Consider the following 13008-nt stretch of genomic DNA (forward strand, 5'->3'; position numbering starts at 1 on the left):
TTTTTCTATATAAAAACCTATTGGCTGGATTTGTCTCTGAGTGTGTGTACCTCATTTATTGTCTATGTGTATGTACAACAAATGCTTAACACTACTCCTTGGATAAGCCTACTGCTCGACCACACTACCACAAAATAGAGCATTGGTATTATCTATTTTTACCACTATTTTACCTCTAAGGGGAACCCATGGACTCTGTGCATGCTATTCCTTACTTTGAAATAGCACATACAGAGCCAACTTCCTACATTCAGGCTTAGCAAAAATTACATCTCATGCTCCTTGTCCGGCTCCGAACAAACATCACTCATGGATGTTAAGCCATTCCAGCAAATGTGTGAGCAAGAACACTCATCTTGTCATGCTTCAGAACAATTCCAATGAAAATGCTCCAGTTTTTTAGAGGACTAAACAGTATCTGACACTCATCCTTCCATTGATTAGGATGCCCCTTCTAGGGTGCTTCTTAATCTGTGCACCTACTCTCCACCGGTATGCCTGCTACAGCTTTTCTCTGCATGAGACCTGTGCCAGGCGGATAGTATTGTATTAACTGTGGAGGATGATGGATGAGCTTCTCGTGTCTCCAAAAAGAGGAAACAATAAGGCTTTTAAATTACTGAAGACCCACTGCAACAATGTGGAACTGGTGTACAAGTGCGACAGCAAAGGCAGGCAGTTCAAGAAAAGTCACCAGGGTTTCACATCAGAAAATCAGGGGCAGCTAAAAGGACCTAGCAGTGCAAGATGGAGGCAGAAACACTAAAAGAAACAGCTGCAATGATGGGCTAAAAATAAAGTTTTTAAGTCTAAAATATAAATGAGGCGCCAGTGCTTTATTAAATTCACTCTAAAGATTGGCACTGCCACATTCTTATTCAACATGTAAAAAAGTAATACCCATGAAATGGGCAGGTCTGGTACTGTGACACCAGTGTATTCTGATAAATGAACAAACACCTACCAGTTTGGAAAGCTCAGAAGACCATGTGTTGGTCCTGATAATTCTTTCTTTTGGAACCCATTGTTCATACACAGCACAAAGAGCTTGGACAGCCTTCTGACCCTCAGGGGTCTCATCGCCACCAATCAGCACTCAGTCTGGATTTTTCAAGTCCTTGATGGTAGTTCCCTCGGCTAAGAACTCCTGGTTATATTACACCATACAGAAAATTAGGTAAGGTAATGCTTCAGCCCAAAAGCTAATTCACTGCTTCCATGCGGTGCATCTATATGAGTCCAGCTCCACCCTTTGATTTACTTGGCAAAAATTGTGGCAGGCTGCATCCCTCCCCTCTGGCAGACACATAACCATAATTTGATTCTGTCAGACTGTGTTCCCTAAATGTTTTGGCCTATATATTGGATATATTTTCTTTTTTGCATAGCTTCCAAAAATAAAAATCTAGACCTTTTCACTGCATTGGATATGAAACCATCAAGAGAATACTTTTGATTTGCTTTTCAGTTTGTTAGAAGCAATCATCCTTTCAGTGAGGGGATGGTGTTCTAGATTCATTTATCTGCTACCAATGAAAACTGCTTAAACGTTCTTGCTTTCTTGAGGCTGCAGTTTTAAGGCAGAATCTATGCACCAGAGTGCTTGTGAGCTACCAGATATAATCATTTTATTGGTGAGATAGATAGGAGAGTTCTTGTGAACTGAATTATGGACAATACAGGTCAGTTTGAATAGGCTCGGCAACTCTGTAGGAAGCCAATTGAGTGAGTACAAAATTGGAATGATGTAGTCTCATATTCATGTAAGCTTCAACATTGAGGGTTTCCTTTTAAGTGAATAAGATGGATTTTCAGAATTCCAGTTAGCAGTGTTATCACTTGTTAAGTTCTTGAGAGCTCTAGGGCTTGTACCGCTGTGTTGAGGTCATCTGGAAGAGTGATGGACTTCATTTTTTGTAGATACCTGATTTGGAAGTGCATGTATTTAGCTATGTGAATAATGTTACACAACATATTTGAGTTTTTAGCAAGCGTAAAGCACAAACATTTCACACAGTCTACAATTATAGCCTATAGGCTTGCAACGTAATATGTTTGTTGCACCCAGCCAGAGCTGGATTGTGTTGGAACATTTCAGGGGTGATTTGTGGTGGAAATCAGTTTTCAGAGGGTTCAAGTTTATAGTGATGTAATATCCAGGATGGTAGGGAATCAATGCTATTGGCTTGGTTGACCGTGTCTTCTAAAGAAGCATCTCTGACGTTGAATTGAGTGTTTGGTGGCATGTGTGGCTGTAGATACACGTTCTGCATAAGCTCGCCATTTAGTTTTGGGCTTAGATTGGTACAACTTGTTTTCCTTCTAAGAATCTTTTTGAGTCAAAGGATTGAGTGACTCCTCCTTTCGGTAATAGTTTGCATGGACAGCGAGTCCTTTGTTAGATTGTTTTCTTTCTGCCGTCTGGTTTGGACGTGTGTTCTATTCGCTCTGAGTTTTCAGCTTGATACAGTCCTAAACCAGTTTCTCTCCGTCTCTCTTTCAGTGACGGTATTGTTTTCAATCACATTTCTTTCTCATTTGGTAACCTTGGTTCGATCTTCACTCTCAGAACCAACTCCGTCCTTCGGGGCATTCGCGCCCCTCTTCGGGTCTATATCTTGCACAATGCATCTTGCTATGCTGCAGACCTGATGGAACAGATTCCATTTCGATTTTGCCCTCAATGTCATTCAAAGTTCCCACACACCAGTCAACACCAGGTGTGTAATTTGTGTTTCTCCCCCGACTACAATGAGCAAACCTATGACGCCTGCTGATCGTTTTGGTCCAAAAAGACGCTTCAAGACAGAGGAGCCCGTCGACTCAAAATGGCATCTCGGACTCCAGACGACACACAAGACATTTTCGGGGAGGAGCACGCTCAGGGGAAACCAGAGGAAGAAGAGGCTGTTTCTACACAGGATTCTGACTCAGACGTCCAGTCCAACACCGAGAGCCAGGTGCTGCAGTCGGAACAGATTGTGAGTACAAAGGTCCCTGCACTCACACCCAAGACTGTAAAACTTACAGGTCATCGGTCCGCCAGTGCCTCCTGGACATGGTCAGAGCCGAGAATGTGCTTTGGATGCCCCGCCCTTTGGCTCGGCAAAGAAAAAAGCCAAAGTTAAAACTTTGGATTGATCTCGGGCTCGAAAACCACCTCGGCACTGACTCGACCAGCTGTGCACCCTGTTTCAGTGTCGACCAAAAAACTGCCCTCCACTGCTTCAGTGCGGACACCTCCGCACTGACAAATACATTTGGAGGCGAAAAAAAATAAAAAGACTGTTTCCACTCCAGAAGATTATGGGCAGTCTGCTGCCACCCCTTCATCTGTGAAGTCAATTTTAGAATTCATGGAGGTTCGTCAACGCCAACTTCATATTCAGGAGGGAACAGATTGTATTCTAGCATCACCCCTTGTCCCTGTGAAAAGAAAATTAACTTTCCAGGAGGCACTTGATACCTCTCCACCTCCACAAAAGGCTACCAAACAAAAGACACCGTCTTCTCCTCCTCCACCTCCTTCTCCAGCTCCATCACATTCACCAAACACAGGGTTTACACCACCAAGTTCACCCCCACATGAGACACAGAATTTAGGAAATACACCAGCTGATCCAGATCCCTGGGGCATCTATGAGCCGGATCCTATTACACCTAATGATCCAGATCTCTACGCAGAAAGACCATCACCACCTGAGGATTCCACCTCATATGAGCCAAGTCATAGGTAGGGCAGCTGCATTTCATAATGAGACCATGCACACAGATCCTATTGAGGAAGATTTTTTATTTGATACCGTGGCAGCAACACATAAAGAAAGTGAATTCCTACCAATGCTTCCAGGCATGCTTCGGCATGCTGATGAGATCTTTAAGGAGCCAATACGAGCATATATTATCACTCCCTGAGTTGATAAAAAAATACAAGGCTGCACCCACAGATCTTCTGTGTATAAAGGCACAGATTCCACCAGATTCCATTGTCACATCAACAGCACGTAAAAGAGCCAATAGCCAATCTACAGGAGACACTCCCTCCTCCATGATAAATAGTGTAAAAAAATTAGATGCAGCAGATAAAAGGGTGGCAGCTCAAGTAGCCAACCATTGGCCCATTGCGAACGCACAAGGTCTACTAGCATGCTGTGACTGGAATTCCAAGGAAGAACTCCTTCAGTACCCCCCTCAAGAGCAGAAGGGCAAACCATCACAAACAATTCCATCAGTTGTGCCTTAGATGCTGCTGATACAGCTGCATGCAGCATTAATACCAGTGTCATTATTAGACGCTCTCCTTGTCTCAGGTGCTCTGGATTTAAGCCAGAGGTTCAGCAGGCAGTCTTAAACATGCCCTTTGGTAAAGAGCACCTTTTTGGCCCACTAGTAGCTACATCTTTAGAAAAACTAAAAAAAGATAACAAAACCACAAAAGCAATGTGAGGGCCTTCCATGCCACCGCACAGTGTGGCACTTTTTGATGCCAAGGTTTCGCAAGAGGGTTTAGGTCATCCCTTATAGACCATTCTGCCACACAAACCAAAACATCCTCTCAATCTTACACATGGGGATTTTAAAGAGGTTCCTACAGAGGAAACAACAATAAAGGCAGAGGCAAGCCACCAACCTCTAGAGGCTCCACCGCTTCTGCTAAACAATGACACTCTCCACGTTCCACCGCCACACACCACTACCCAAGGGGTTAGGTTTCAACTTTTTTACCAACAGTGGTCAGGCACCACCACCGACCAATGGATTCTTTCCATTATCCATAATGGTTACTGTCATAAGCTGATTTTCACTCCCCCAAACATTCCCCCTTGCAATCACAAACTCTCACAAGAACATCTCACACTTCTCAAAGAGGAAGTGCAGTCTTTTATCCTTAAAGGGGCCATAGAACCAGTGCCATTAAAGTATCAAGGCATGTGAGTATTTTCCCTGTACTTTCTTATTCCCCAAAATACTATTTCTGAGATCAGTTCTGGATCTCGTACCCTTAAACAAATACATTCTCTTCGAGCATTTCCATGTAGTCACTCTTCAAGATGTCATTCCCCTTCTTCAACAAGTCGATTTTATGACAGCATTAGATCTAAAGGACATATATATTCACATTCCTATTCATCAAGCACACCGCAAATACCTCAGATTGATTGATGCAGAAAAACATTATCAGTTCAAGCTGTTACCTTTTAGGGTCACGACTTCTCGCAGAGTATTCACCAGATGTCTCACAGTGGCTGCTGCACACTTCAGGAGACAACACATTTATGTCTTCCCTTACTTGGACGACTGGCTTATCAAAGCCAGCACGTTTCAACAGTGTCACCAGCACATTCAGCTCACAATCAATCTCCTACACACTCTAGGAGTCACAATTAATTACCTTGTATCATATCTTCAGCCACTTCTGATACAACTTTATCTAGGGGCAGTTCTCAATACACAATTGGGCCTAGCGTTTGTCAGCTCAGCATGTGTGCAAACCTTTCACTCAATTTCTCAACTGAGAGAGAACCATTCATATACAGTGAGAAAATGTATGCGCCTCCTAGGCATGATGGCATCCTGTATTGCCATTGTTCCTCATGCCAGACTTCACATGTGTCCCCTTCAGCAATGTCTCTCTCGTCAGAGGTCTTAGGCACGGTGTCAGTTGTAGGATCTAGTGTTGTTAGACCGCCAGACTCGTCACTCTGCAGTGGTGGAACACCACCAACCTTATAAAAGGGCAGCCCTTCCTAGACCCTGTACCCAAGGTCATTCGCACCACAGATGCATCACACACAGGTTGGGTAGCTAGTCTCCAAAACCTCACAGTGCAAGGTCTCTAGTGAGCAAAGGTCATATCTTTGCTCACTAACGTACTAATCTTTACTGAAATATATGAAAATTTAAAGTCATCAAACCTTCACAAAATGAAGTGTATCTGAAATGTGTTATTTATCAGTGCTATGTAGCACTATTGTACAAAAAACAATAGGGGCAGCATGCTTTATATAATAACAACCAGATATATGCAACTAAGGATAGACAATCTGCTATATCTGGCCAAAAGAGATAGTAAAAGTGGAAGGGGAACATAACAAGGGGTGCAAGGGAGTAGTTTGAGTACTCTGGTGTATGGCAACAAGGGGATTAGCTCGAGTGCTGTTTGAGCAAGCAGGATAAGTATGTCAGGTCGTTTTCTCAATTCTTTGAGGGAGTTCTGTTGGTTCTGGCTGACCAGTGAAGGATTGCTTCAAGGCCTGTGCCAGTCTGCATTTGGGTTTAGGGTTTTCACATTTTAATGCACTTTGCTTCCTGAAGTCCTCACCCCCTGCTATTGAAAGTTGACAGGTTATCTTGTTTTGTTTTCAAGACTTGGGGCCTGATTCTAACTTTGGAGAACGGTGTTAAACCGTCCCAAAAGTGGCGGATATACCACCTACCGTATTACGAGTCCATTATATCCTATGGAACTCGTAATACGGTAGGTGGTATATCCGCCACTTTTGGGACGGTTTAACACCGTCCTCCAAAGTTAGAATCAGGCCCTTGGTGTATACATCCGGCAGGATATTTCAAAACTAATCCTCGCTTTCTAAAGTTATTAGTGAAGAATGGAGTGATGCGGATAGTGGTGGAGTGGGAACTTTAGTTAAATATTTGGTTTACAGCATAATCTTAACAACTAATCAAATCAGCAGTTCCCGCTTGTTACTGGGCCAAGCCCACAAACCATTGCTGAAAGTAAGAATTAATTAGGAACTCCAGATCAAATCAACTAGACATAACAGTTTTATTTTCAATTTCTTGGGAATCAGTGATGAGAGTTGATGCGAGTTTAAAATCTTTGTTTAAAATCTTTCTGTAAGTATATCTTAAATGATCACCATCAGAAATAATCCGTCAATAGATAATCTAAGTAATTAGCATCAGAGCAAATGAATAAAGCGCATTCCATAAAGTGAAAATCCCTGTTTTTAATTATGAAAAATGTGAGAACGTATTAGTCAGAACCCATAAGGAACTCTAAATTGAGAGGTGCAAACATTTTAGAGGCGGAAAGTGGGAGATTTTAAAAACATCAGGAGAATGTATTTCCTCAATTGACTTCTATAGAAGCACATGCAGTTTAAGGCGGCAGACAGCCAAAATAAAGCCATTTAAAAAATCATGTGTCTCCAGCCTGAATGGGCAGTGGCTTAAGAAAACTGGAGTGGTACCCCCTGCAAAGAACATAGAAGAGGGCCCCACACCGGACTCACTCAGGCCCGGGCTATGCTGAGGGGGTCCCTCTGGAGCTCGGGGATCCCCCACTGCAGAGGCCTTTGTTACACCACTGTGAATCTGGTCTTCTGGCATGAATGCATTATATTCATGAATGAAATAATAGGGATGGTCTGGAATGAAACCCAGTGATTGTTACCATGTTGGATAATCCTATTTCAAGAGACTCTATATACCTCATGTTTCCTATGAGGATAATTAAAATCACAAATCAGACTTTTACCGTTTAGGAAATGATGTGCCTATTTCATCTTTTCAAAGAATAAATGATGCAATTTTTGTCAATAACCTTCTCTTGTGTGGGTTCACTCTTCCTTGATTACAGATGTTGGTTATAGTTTGTGTTCTAAGTAAGCAGAGTGTAAACTTGTGAATTTATTCTTCTAATTTCAGATTAATAGTAAGAAGAAAGAATCCGCCTGGGAGTTAACAAAAAGTTTCTATGATGCGTGGTCTGGGTGGCTGGTAGTTACACTAACTGGATTAGCATCAGGTAAGATAAGTGAATATCGTATACCTCTACAGCTAAAGCCATTCTCCCCACGTTGTATAACAGCTGCCATTTGATTGTGCTTAGCGCTTGTTGCATGAACAGAAATGCCCAAAACAGAGAGAACATAAGTTTGCATGCAGCCATCACTTAGGATATCTTTTTTTGTGTTTTTGTTTACAGTAATTATTTTTAACTTGTTAATTGAGACTATTTAGCGAACATGCACCTAGCCCGTTGAGTCAGCGGAGCAACTTACACAGGAAGTAGATATGTGGTGCCCTACAAGGTTTTACAACAGCGGCTAGATGTAGGAAATGGCAACCTTATCAAATAGAAAACACACTTAGCTTGCCTTAGAGTGCAGTGAATTAATTTTATGACCACCCTAAAAATGCCAAATGGGGAATATAATTCATGTATAGATAGAAAGCAGTCTTCTATTATACATACAAAACCAAACTCAGCACAGAACATAAATGAATTTGTTTCAGTTGGTATTAATAATTGTCTTTCCCACGTAAACTAAATAGTGTTAAATCTAAAACGTTCCCATGGTAGTTGAAGGACATGGTCTAATGAATGAAAGACCATTGTACCTTCATGCTAACTTAGTGTTTACATAGCTTCATTAGCCCAGTCACTTGGGCTGACTTCTTCCAGTTAGATGAAGAGTTTTAGGCAGTATGAAAGTGGTATGTACCTGCCGAACACGTAAGACCATAGGCGATGCAGGCAGAACGGGCCAGGGATATGACTTGTCTGTCTTCCTGTTGAAGGGCTCACGAGGTGCTGGCAGTGTACAAGAATGAAGGACACCATGGAATGGCCCTCAGGGACATCGTTAAAGATTTGACAAATTGTAAGACCATAAATGTTGTGTACGCAATATGGTTCCTTGTAATTTTGTGTGCATAGAGCAGAACAGAAAACTAAAGTTCAAAATACAACATTGCAGCAGGATATGATGTGGGATATCAGGAGCACCACTGATTGAACATTTCCAGAACCAACTGCACACTCCTGAGTATATACGTTGGCAAGTGGTCGAGAAGGTTCTCCCCAACGCATATGGTGGAGATGGATCTACTGTCCTGAACATACGGGAATGCATATGGATAGACACTATGGACTCCATTGTCAAAGGACTATATGAATGTATGAAAGATGGGGAAGATTAGTCAGCATCCCACCGGATGGCTAATGGAAATTGTCAATATTTTGTCAAGTGTTGATTATGATAAATATCATTATTCTAAGTAATTTTCTGCATTGTTTACTACTGCCTTCTCTTTCAGTGTGTGATTAGAATTTTTTGTTGCATTGTGTCCCATTCTAAGTATTATTTTTTGACTGTAGACTACATTTAACTTCAATGCCCTTGTGTAGCAAGGGTTCAGTGACTGCTCTGCATCTAAATTTATTATTGGAGTGCTGGAGGCGTGCATCAATTTTTGGAATGTAGTCTTCCTTTGTGCTCCACTATGTTTTCATATTTGGCTTTTGTATGTTCATGTGCACATATAATTTTGATTGATTTTCCTGAGCCTTAAATGCTGATTTTTGGGCTGGCTTTGCACTCCTAGCTTCCGCGTGCCTGCTGTTGTGTGCCCTACAGCTGCTTTATTTAATCTGGGAAATCATTAGTGTGCATCACACATATAGGATTACATTTGTAGCTGTTGAGCGCATCTGGTAGAGACTTCTAGTCGCAGATTTGTTACCTTTGAATTTCCCCCACGTGTCATACTGGATCTGGAGAATTTTCTTAGCAGTAACCCTGTGCGCTGTTAGGTGGCTCTGCATCCATCGTCAACTTGGTCTGTGCTGGATATGACGCCATGGGTCCTATATAGGTGCCACCCAGTGGGCTGGCGTTGGTCCTTTTCTTTCCGCGCCATTTAGCACTGATCTGAAGAGAGCTACCCCTCAGCACTTTTTGACTAGCCTTTTTCAACTTTTTGTTGAAGATTTTTCGCGTTTTCAACTCTTGATGCGTTGAGGATGTCATTGAGGAAGACCAGGTTTAAGCTCTGCGGTTCCTGTCATAGGGTGATGTCCATGATAGATCCACACCTCGTGTGTCTTTGGTGCCTGGAGCGCAACCACAACCCGAAATCGTGCTCTGAATGTCGGGCCACACATCCAGAGGCTTTGAGGGAGCAGTCCCTGACCTGACGCTCGAATCTGCACAATTTGCAGTCCTGGTCGCGAGGAAGATACTGGAAGTGGTCACGGAGTCCTCCATCATTGTCGCCCCACTCCAAGTCCTCTGGGCAATTGGGTAAGTCGAGGCACAAGAAGAAAAGTAAGAATTCGAAGTGTTCTCCCACTTGTTCTCCCACAATGAGATGATAGAACATCGGCACTCTCGGCCTCGTTCCGATGAACCTGCGCTTGGGCTTACTCAGTGGGGAGCGACCCCTTCCCAACTTTGAGAGTTTTATGAGGCCATAGGTCTAAGTTTTGGGAAGCCCAACTCCGCTGGAGCGCCTTCAGGCCCTGTGGAGTCAGAAGGGGCCCCTTTCGGTTCTGTGCTGGTGACTTTAGCCTTAGTGGCGAGGGTCACCCATGGATCCAGTCCGCGATTCAGACCAACATTGATCGTACCAGCCTGCCCTTCACCGATGCCAGTCCAGACGCTGACGATTCCGACGCCGTCCGCAGGTGTCGCCCTCCCCCTTTTCATTGCCATCTCCGACACAGCTCCAGCAGGAGCCTTGCTTCCTATGTCGGATCCTGTGCTCCTTCTTTATGAGATAGGTTACAGTGAGGAATGGGAGGGGTGACTGGACCCTTTAGAAAAGCAGCACCAAGACCCTATGGACTGGCACACAGACTTGGTTTGAAGCTAGCAGACTGGATACTTCACTAGACACTGGCATGCTTTCTCCTCCTACCGTGGCTACGGAGGAGAGAGCTTCTTATTCCATGGTTGTGAAAGAGCAGCTGAGGTCTTGGATCTTGAGGTGCCTTCGGTGGCAGTCAAGACTAACCTCCTGACAGAGGTGTTTCAGCCGGGGGTTTCTACCTCAGAACCTATGTTAACCTTTAATGAAGCCCTCACAAATGTTCTACTGGGTACCTGGTACAAACACAGCCCAGGGGCTCCTGTGAACAGAACAATTTCCCGCTGCCACCTCCTTGCTCCAGGGGACCCAGGCTTTCTGATGCAACACACCACCCCACAGAACTTGGTCATCCAAGCCTCCACTTCCCAAAGCACGTTCCCATACACGCTCCCGGATAGGGAAACTAAAAGGTTGGATACACTTTGGAAGAAGATTTTTTCTTCCTTCAGGCTAGCATTTCGGTTGGTGAACACTGCATGCCTTTTGGGTCATTATTCCCTCACCATATGGGATACGGCTGCACAAGTGCTGCCACAGGTCCCAGAGGAGGCCCAGGCTGCACTCTCAGGCAGGAGAGATGCAGTGAAGTTCACCATCCATTGCAAACTGGACACGTCCAACTCGCTGGGCAGTTCGGTTTAGTCGACAGTGGCCATGAGGTGCCACACCTAGATGAGGATGTCTAGCTTTTCAATGGATGTCCGTGCTACTTTGATGGACATGTGGCTGTCGCTTCAAGGATTCCTATGCTACGGCCAAGTCCTTGGGGGTCGCAAAGGCCCCTCATCCCCCAGTCTACCTTTCATGGCTATGGAAGGGGTCTCCAACCACGTCCATTCCTGACCAGCCACTGTGCCGCACATGCTGTCCAGTCTCTGCATGGCCGAGGGCATGGGTTTCACTGACCTTCTGGATCTGGGAGCTAGCGGTCTGGACAGTTCACTGCCCCCTACGAAGCCTCTAAATCTTCCTACACTGACTCCCCATCAAGGGCCAATCGGAGGCAGGATTCGACAATTACCTGCTACCCTGGCAATCCATCACGTCAGACAAGTGGGTTTTACAGATAGTCCACAGGGGTATTCCCTTCCCTTCGACACTACACCTCCATCCATTCCACCATCATACGATCGGATGACGGAGGATCAGTTGTCCCTTCTCTGCGCATAATGTAATCTCCTGGCCAGGGGAGCCATAGAGAGGGTTCCCATGCCAGAAGTATGTTGTGGTTGCTATTCTCACTACTTTCTGGTGCCCAAAAAGGACAATGGTCCCAGCCCTATTCTAGACCTTCGATCCCTCAATCTCTTTCTCAAGAAGAACTTTAAATGCTCACTCTGGCTCAGGTTTTCTCTGCCCTGGACCCAGGACACTGGATGGCAGCGTTGGACTTGCAGGATGCTTATTTTGATATTCCCGTCCTGCCTGCCCACAGACATTACTTGAGGTTGACGGTAGGCTATGAGCACTTTTAGTTCACTGTGCTCCCCTTTGGCCTTACCAGCGCCCCTCGGGTGTTCACCAAGGTAATGGCGTGGGTTGCAGCTCATCTGCGCAGAGTAGGGACTTTCTCCTACCTCAATGACTGGTTGTTGGAGGCGGACTCGCCCCAGGCTGTCTTTCCCCACCCCAGACTACGGTGGATCTCCTGCATTTACTGGAATTCACTGAGATTCACTGTAAACGTGCCAAAGTCACATTTGACTCCCTCTCAGATGCTTCCTTTAATCAAAGCTAGTCTGGACACAGTGCGGTGTCAGGCTTATCCACCAGAGCGGTGAGTCCAGGATATTCAGGCTATGATACTGATGTTCCGGCCTCTATCCTGGATTTCGGTAGGAATGACTTTGAGGCTCCTGGGCCTCATAGCCTCCTGCATCCTGTCGGTGACACATGCTAGATGGCATTTGCATTCTCTGCAGTGGGATCTAAAGTTCCAGTGGGTGCAGCATCAGGGGAAACCCTCCAACAAGTGCCAGATCTGGGAGGGAACTGCACAAGATCTCGAGAGGTGGCTAAAGAACCGCGATTGGGTCAGAGGCAGCTCCCTCTCCCTTCCCCAACAAATGAGCCACACCTGGGGTGGGGCAGCCATTCAGGAAAGGTGGAGATCAGAGGCATCTGGTCTCCTGCGGAGTCTGGGTGCCACATTAACCTGTTGGGGCTCTGTGCGATCCGGCTAGCTTTGAAGCCATTTCTTCCCTCTGTCAAGGGGAAGATGATGCAGGTGTTCACGGACCATGCGGTACTGTAACAAGGAGGGCGGACCCTTAGTCAGGAGGTCCTGCGCCTCTGGACGTGGCTGGAACAGCATGGTATATCCCTGGTGGTTCAGTATCTGGTGGGGTCTTTGAACGCCAGAGTAGACCAACTCGACCGAAAATCTCT

General features: G+C 44.9%; 1 protein-coding gene across 8 annotated transcripts in view; it reads left to right on the forward strand.

Moving 5' to 3' along the window:
• CLCN3 (chloride voltage-gated channel 3) overlaps positions 1–13008 on the forward strand; it is a 517267-nt gene that overhangs the window by 246721 nt on the left and 257538 nt on the right. For all 8 annotated transcript variants that reach the window (XR_011205536.1, XR_011205538.1, XM_069244222.1 and 5 more), the window contains one exon: positions 7672–7771. Coding sequence is in view for 6 of the 8 variants with exons in the window: in XM_069244222.1 (XP_069100323.1) it covers positions 7672–7771 (100 nt within the window). In the remaining 2 variants the exon portion in view is untranslated. The remainder of the gene's footprint in view (positions 1–7671; positions 7772–13008) is intronic.

This window comes from Pleurodeles waltl, chromosome 1_2 (assembly GCF_031143425.1).
Source record: "Pleurodeles waltl isolate 20211129_DDA chromosome 1_2, aPleWal1.hap1.20221129, whole genome shotgun sequence".
NCBI lineage: Eukaryota > Metazoa > Chordata > Amphibia > Caudata > Salamandridae > Pleurodeles > Pleurodeles waltl.